The sequence below is a fragment of the Rhipicephalus microplus genome, chromosome X (assembly GCF_043290135.1).
Source record: "Rhipicephalus microplus isolate Deutch F79 chromosome X, USDA_Rmic, whole genome shotgun sequence".
NCBI lineage: Eukaryota > Metazoa > Arthropoda > Arachnida > Ixodida > Ixodidae > Rhipicephalus > Rhipicephalus microplus.
In genome coordinates this window covers 10,876,487-10,884,454 of record NC_134710.1, presented here as the reverse complement: position 1 = coordinate 10,884,454, position 7,968 = coordinate 10,876,487, and the positions used below count along the sequence as shown (strand labels likewise).

General features: G+C 43.3%; 1 protein-coding gene across 2 annotated transcripts in view; it reads left to right on the top strand.

The window, feature by feature from the left end:
* The first annotated feature begins 576 nt into the window (after nt 1–576).
* Nucleotides 577–7,968, top strand: part of LOC142777428 (uncharacterized) — a 179,692-nt gene continuing 172,300 nt past the window's right edge. The window contains exon 1 of one of the 2 annotated variants that reach the window (XM_075881811.1): nt 577–712. Coding sequence is in view for 1 of the 2 variants with exons in the window: in XM_075881810.1 (XP_075737925.1) it covers nt 707–712 (6 nt within the window). In the remaining variant the exon portion in view is untranslated. The remainder of the gene's footprint in view (nt 713–7,968) is intronic. The other variant, XM_075881810.1, reaches the window with a different exon arrangement.

Below are 7,968 nucleotides of genomic sequence, written 5' to 3'. Positions count from 1 at the left end.
AATTGCAACTGACGTTCATATTGCATTATATAATGCATAAGAAGTGTCCGGAGTTACTCTCGTGTGCACTATAGTCAGCTCAAGTGAAACTAGTGCTGCCACTTCTTTTATTGTTTCACTCAAGTGTGAATATCTGGTGTCTTGCGTCTCAAAACCACGATAAGAGTGAGAGACGCCACAGTGGAGACCATCTGGTGTTCTTTAGTGTGCACTGACAAAGCACTGTACACATTTGGCTTCTATTGAAATGCAGCCGGGATTGAATCTGTGACCTTCGGGTTAGCGGCCGAGCACCACCACCGAGACGGAATACTACAGGGTTCACACTCTTGTACAACTGCTGATTGTTTCCAAGGAGCGGCACTAATTGTGACCTCAGTTTGATACCGACTCGTTAAGCAACAAAACTAACAAACTTGCGTGCTTCGTCCCTGTCATCAGTGATCTGTTCGCGACAGAATAACTGTGGCCGTTGTTACACTGTGCCGCTATGGCAGGAGTGTCCCCTTGGTCGATGGCAGCATCGATTGGTCGACGCGCAGCACTGGTTTCCTGGGAGACGGCAATTGCGACCACATTCATCGAGCTCGGTGGCCCGTCTTCATGAGGCTGCTCTTTCACCGACAGTCACCAGAATGTTAAACATGGGAAGAGGCATAAACACGGCCACTAACGGCAGTGCAACTTCGAAAGCACGCTTCAAGTGATGCAGGTAGGTGAAAGGCGATAGTACAAGTACAAAAGAAATTCAGGCATTCTGTACTCGCCAGGATGGCGTTAATAGAGGTTGTCGTTTGTCCATTGAGAGGTGCGCACAGAAACTACCTGACATTTCAAACTTGCCTGAATATTTCTCAGTTGCACTTGAAAATCAAGGATATTTAATACATATGACACCTCATGGCTCAGAAGTTACCTTGGTGCGTATCTGTGTAAGCCCCAAAGTCGCAGGTGTAATGTTCACTTGATTATGCAACGTGCTCATCTATTCAACGGCGATGAAACAAGCTTTTCTTTGAACGGAAAACAGAGCGGTTGTGAGACGCCTAATCCAAGACGTTGGAGATTAGCGCCCCAAAGCTTGATTATGACTGAGAGGTTTCGAAAAATGTGATGCCCTTGGTTTTAACGTGCCCCCTAAATTTTGGTATACCTACCTTAAGAATTTTCGCTTCTATCTAAATTGCAGCTGTCGCAACCTACCACAGCGAGAAGTCCCACACCATATACGCTAGACCACCATAACGGGTGAATCTAAGATGACTGTCGACCTTTCGTGGGTGAATTGGTACCCATAAAAGCAAGGTTCTGCGCATGTTCACTGATGCACGTATATTAGAGAATGTTACAACGTCAACCCTGCCTCGTCCTCTAAACGAAAATGCCGGAAGACCTTGTTCGGTGAACTAAGCGATTCGCTGAAAGAACAAGAGTAGTATCATGTCACTGTTCATTCCAGCATGCAGCTGCAAGGCAATCATTGAAAACATGTTTATTTACAATTCTTGTCAAACACTCTACTAGTTATGACTGTGGCGTTGGCACTTTCCGCCGGGATCAGGCCCACCTACTGCTCCTTTGAGGGGTTCGAAATGGGGAGATCTTTGAAGCTAATTTGGCATGTATACACCATATGGGTTGAGTTTTCTATTCCTTCACGGTGTGGACACTTTAGAGAGTAAGCATGGAGTATCACTGATGTAATCTAGCTGGTGTTGAATACGTAATTAATCTCTTTAAGGCAGGGCTTTTTTTACAGGAGGTGGGGAGGCACAGTTTAATTAATAAGAAGTGGTGCACGGACGGAAATATGTGGTAGAGTTTCATATTGTGCTCTGTATGATATGGCGAAAAAAATAATTAGGGAAGGAGAGCACGGTCATGGTGTGTCACCCCCTGGTTCCCGATAGCGTAAAAGTGTTCCCCCTAATTGAATCGTTTAGGAAGCATTGAAGACGTTGTTCTGGTATTTATAGTGTTTAACAGGTTATCAAAAAAGTAACTAAATATATTACTTGTTGCTCGAACGAAAACGTCTCGTGTTACCGTTACCGAAAAAAAAACGTACCAGATGTTACCTAAGTGGTTACTCCGCAGTCTTGTTTAAATCATTGTGTTTTGTGGCTGTAACCCACAAGGAGGTTTTTAATAAGAAACGTATGCTTCAAATAAAAAGCCTAACCTAAGCAAGGGTCATGCTCTAAATGCTCAACGAACGAGAATCGTTTATGCAAATTTTACTGTGCCGGACCATATGCGCGTACTACACAGTTTCATGTGATGGCTTCTGACTCTGTGGTACATGATGAAGCTATTTTTCTCAATGCGACATTTTACACGATATGATATTCAATGAGCCACGTTATTCTCAGAGAAAACATCAGTGAACGCTGAAGAACTTTACAGTGATCGGCCTTTACCAAATCTAACATGACCTCTAGTGCATATCGTCGAATTCAAAAATAGGGGTTATTAGCCCCGGATATCGCCAGCCGTGCACCAGTAGAGAATCGCGGACGCCTGCATTGCTGCCTTTTTTTAGGAGGAAACAATTGCAGGTTTGTGACACCGGATATCCCTTGGTCCGCCCCCATCGTTGCGTTTTGGCCCGAAAAAATTATGCGGATGCGCAGACTACTTACGCACAAGAGACCCATTTTAAAGGTGGGCTTGTACTGGAAAATAGATGCACAATTAGGTAGTAGTAAATAAATGCCTTAACAACCTAGTCACGAAAAAATGTATGAGCAAGGAAAATTTTCTTCGGTTTATTCTGATTGATTGCCCAAAAGCTTGCGAGCGTTTATGTCAGGCTGTTCAAGATAGCCTCGCTCACTCAGGGGTTCAATAAACGGAAAGGTAGCTGCCATTAGAGAAAAAAGGAAAATATGTTTTCAAAACGAAATTGATAAGTCTTATTAACTTTGTAGCAACCATTTGGCAGCAAATATAATAAAATCTCCGTATTTATCTATTCTTTAACAGAGCACTTTTCTTCCCTCGAGAACTTTCAGACAAGAAGGCTTTTCTTCCTGCCGTGAGCTTACGCGTATTCACCATGATTCGCGAAATTCCCTTCAGGTAGGCTGTCATCTGCAACATAAATATAGAGTGGTTAAGTTAGCGGCTCGCTTCTGGATGAGCCACGATTGCACAAAAAACCGCTTATAGCAATTATTCTGAAATTCATAGACACGGGACTTTTCAGATTAGATGCAGTAGTCATTCAGCACCCTGTGCTGAGTGAGTCTGCTAGTTTATCCCTACAACTTGCGGGTGCTGTTTTTGCATTGCCGCAGTCTCTCAGGAAGTTATTTGCTTCCTCCCATCCACACTCCCCCCGGAACAAAGAGTTACAATGAATACGTGGCATGGAGTAAAATGGCCCATGTGCCTTCTGTTCCGGCCACCCATTTTCTGGACACTAAGAGGCCAGGTGGGTGCAATGCACCTGCTACAATCTACTTTCACTAAAAGCTAGTGCGTACACTTTCTCTTGACGAACTTCGTGGTTTTCTTCGAGCTTTGCGTGACAATGGCCCAACCTGCCCCACAGGGAGTCAGCGTTACTTATAGAAAATCTGTTCCCGGAATTTCTACAAACAAAGTCGATTACCCCACGCATTCTTTGTTCAAGCTGGAGAGACCAGCAGCCGTTCGACACTGCGTCAATATAATTTGTTGGGGCAGAGTTCTTCAATGCACTGAAGGACTCATGTCGGGGCGAGCTCTGGGAAAGTGGCACCTACAAGATGAAAAAGTAACTAGCAACGTGACACCCCAAGTTACCGAAAAATGATAACGTAAGTACGTTGCCTGTTACAGTTACGAAATTGTAACGGGTACGTCACTAAGTTAGAGAGTTGGCGGCAACGTGTTGCAACTAACGCCGTTACTAGTAACGTGTTACTTTTATCGGTAACTTAGCCACGTACTCGTTATAACTTCGGAACTCTAAAGGGTACCGTAATTACGTTACCGATTTCGGTAACGTGAGGTGTCACGTTACTCGTTACTTTTTTCATCTTCTGGGTGCAATTTTCCCACAGATCTCCCCGACGAATTCTCTTGGTGCAGCATTGTACAGCTGCCAGGCACGGACAAAAAATACGGAGGCTGAATTAGTTTTCTTTGTGGAAGTCGGTTTCGTAGAAATTTCCAGAGAGACACGCTAACTCTCTGTAAAGAAGTTTGGGCCGTCTCCGCACAAAGCTTGAAGAAAGTCACGGAATGAGAAAAGTTATGAACATGATTTACGTGGAAGTGCATTGTAGCAGGTGAATTGCTGGCATTTAGCCTTTCCGTTCCCAAAAGACAAGCTGTCTTGGAAGAAAGTGCATTCGCCAGCCTACTCGATACCACGTGTTAACTGTGACCTTTGTTCATGGGGGACGAAAGAGCTTTCTCGATGAGGCGCTTAGCTGTGACTTCATCTCACTTTGTGTCTCTTGCTTTTTCTAAACAATCACCGTATAAAAATAGCGTCCACGAGTTTCAGTGAAAAAAAGTACTCTCACTGATCACAGCGTGGCGAACGACCACCGCATCGAATTGGACAAATTCGACGTGTGTGACCTGAAGGCTCATTTACATAAGCGGTTTTTGTCGCATTCTTGCCCATGCAGAGCAAGCCAGTAAATTCAACCTGTCTACAGATGTGCTTCCGATCTAAAGTCTGTCGCAACAGAATCTTGCGCATTAAGCAAAATAGGGTAACCCCACGGCTGGAAGAAAAACCCTAAAAACAAAAGAAAGCGAGTGCGCGTGGGACGCGAAGCGCCAAATCTTTCTTGCAAAGCATAAAAAAAGCTTTTTCACTCGATAGCTTGATTGGCATCTCTCTGTTTCAACTAAAGCCCATTAATAACTCTGTCACAAGAACACTGTGGCTAACCATGGTTACAGGTAGCCATGTATACAGCGTACATAACCGCGCTTATTAACCATGATTATCACAAACGGGCGATTTCATAAGAGATCAACACAGACCCGAAAATGGACATTTTATATTTGATTGAGTATTTTACATATTATGCACAAAGGGCCCAGTAGCCCGAAAATAAATGCAGCGTAGCGCTACTGGTGGCCAGCCGGTTAGAGAAAATGATGACGAGCACCGGTGGCTTGTGGCAAGAGGCGCCTATAGGATGTTCGCAGGCTTCTGGCTAGCTGGACGCCTCGGCCGCTGCTGTACTTCGACAGCTCCCTTCCTCCTGTACGTCTCATCTGCTTATTTAACCTGCAACGATGGCACGTCTACGTTGAACACCGTCATGTCGCTACATAAACTTGGTTTTCTTAGTCTCCAACTTGATAGGCAAAAAATATTGAGCACATTCAACTCGCAGGTACCAATTTTACTAACTGTCATTCTCAAAAGTTTTTAAAAAGTAGCACATAAATATTACCCTCATAAAGAAGACATTGTGTATAAAATGTATGAGCACCAAAAAGGAAACTAGCATTGCTTTAAACTTGTAGAGTGAAGAAAAGTACTCTGAAAAAAATTATAAATATGCGAAATTTGATGATAGTTGCTACCCAGCTGTTCCTACAAAGTTGGTAAGAATTTTCAACTTTGTTTTGCAAACAAATATTGCGTCTTTCTCTCTACGACTGCAGCTACGTTTCTGGTTATTGAACTCCTGAGAGAGCGAGGCTTCTTATGGAAATCCTGACATAAATGCTCGCAGTTTTTTGAAACAATATATACAGGTAAAAGTTAACACTAATTGTTCATTTCCAGATATTTCTATTCATGACTAGGTAATTAAAACATTTCTTTATCATTACAAATTTGTGTATCTTTTTTGCTGGTACATGCACGCCGTTCAATCGGAGTCTATAGAGGTAGGTAGACTGCACATGCTTTTTGGTGACCGAAACGCCACATATGTGGACCAAGGGAGATCTGGTGTCACAAACGTGCAAAGTTCCTTCTCGCCCCCCCCCCCCCCTCATTCTCAAAACAAGGTGTCAATGCAAGTCCACGCAACGGCCTATTCAGGCACGCGGCGCCAATATTTATCGATAGTTCAGTGATGCTTTCTTTGCTGACAACGTAGATGAATAAATCTGATCATCATGATCATAATCATCATCATCAACACCATGATCATACGGACTACGCCCACTGCAGGACAAATGCCTCCCCCATGTTACGCCGATCAACCCGGTCTTGTGCTTTATGCTGCCTCGTTAACCTGTGAACTTTATAATCTCATTCCCCTCCTAGCTTTCTGCCTCTTTTTCGCGCATTTGACTTCTCTGGCAATTCCTTCAATTACCCTTAATGACCAGTGGTTATCCTGCCTACGTGCTACGCGCCCGACCCATCTCCATTTCTTCTTGATTTAAACTATGATATTGTTGACCCTGATTTGTCCCCGACCCACTCTGCTCTCTTCTTATCTCTTAAGCTTACACCTATCATTTTCCTTTCCACCGCTCGCCGCGTTGGCCTTAATTTAAGCTGAACCATTTTTGTAAGCCTCCAGGTTTATTCCCCGTTGCTAAGTACCGCTAAGGTGCAGCTTTTATAGATCTTCGTCGTGAGGGTTAGCGGCGGATTACCATTCATGATTTGAAAATGCTTGCCGAATATGATCCACTTCATCCTTATTCTCCTAGTTATTTCAATCTCATGGTTCGGCTCCACAGTTACTACGTGTTCCTTAACAACTTCCCGCGTCTCTCCACCTATCGCAAAGTGCTGTTTTCAAGAGAGACTGTTGCACATTACTTTAGTTTTGTGCATTTTAATTTTCGGATCTATACTCTTGTGCTTTTTGTGTCCAGTTCCGTAATCAAGAGCAGTTATTCGTCCCCTGAGTTACTCATCAAGGCAATGTCATCGCCGAATTGCAGGTTACTAATATATTATTCATTAACTCTTATTTCGAGCTCTTCCTAATCAAGGGTCCTGAAAACTTCCTGTAAACAGGCGGTGAATATTATTAGAGAGATCGTGTCTCCCTGCCTTACACCCTTCTTTATTGAGATTCTGTCTCTTTAATTCCTACGGAGAACTATTATGGATGTGGATTCACTGTAATTTTCTTCTAGTATGTTTATGTAGGGTTTGTCGATGCCCTGAGTTCGTAGTGCCTGCCTTACTGCTGGTGTCTCGACTGACTCAAATGCCTTCTCGTAATCTATGAAAGTTATCTATGGGGGTTGGTGGTATTCCGCGCATTTCTCTATTACCTGATTGATAGTATGCATATGGTCGATTGTGGAGTAGTCGGTACGAAATCCTGCTGGTTCCTTCGGTTGATTCAACTCTATTGTTACCTTAATTGTATTAGCTATTATTTTTGGAAATAGTTTGTAGAGCATAAGCAATAAGCTGATCGGCCTGTAATTGTTCAAGTCCTTGACGTCTTCTTATGGGTTAAAAAGATGTTGGCATTCTTCCGAGATTCTAGTACCATTCCCGTCAAGGGACACTTCGTATACAAGGCGGCCTGCTATTCTAACACAATTTCTCCGTCGTCTTTCAGCAGGTCCATTGTTACCATATCCGCACCAGCGACTTTGCCTCTTTGCATTCCTTCTAGGGGTTTTTTTTTACTTCCCCTGTCATTACTGCTAGAATGTCGGATTTCTCTGGAATATTATTGCTTATTACGATATCATCCTGGTTGTTTCGGCTTCTGTAAAGCTCTCTGTAGCATTCCCCCGCCAGCCCTACTATCCTATATATCCATGTTGGTTATGACATTGCCTTTTTTGTTCTATAATGCATACATCCCATTTTTGCCAGTGCACAAGTTTGCCTTCGCAGCGTTTAGGCTTCTGCCGCTTTTTACAGTCTGCTCAATTCTCTTCATGTTATACCTTCTGCCGTCGGCTACGTTACGCCTATTGATTTATTAACTTCGAAAGCTCAACTAGCTCTATATAATCGGTTGCATTTCAGGCTTTCATGGTTTGTCGTTTCTTAATGAGGTTTTTCGTCTGATGAGA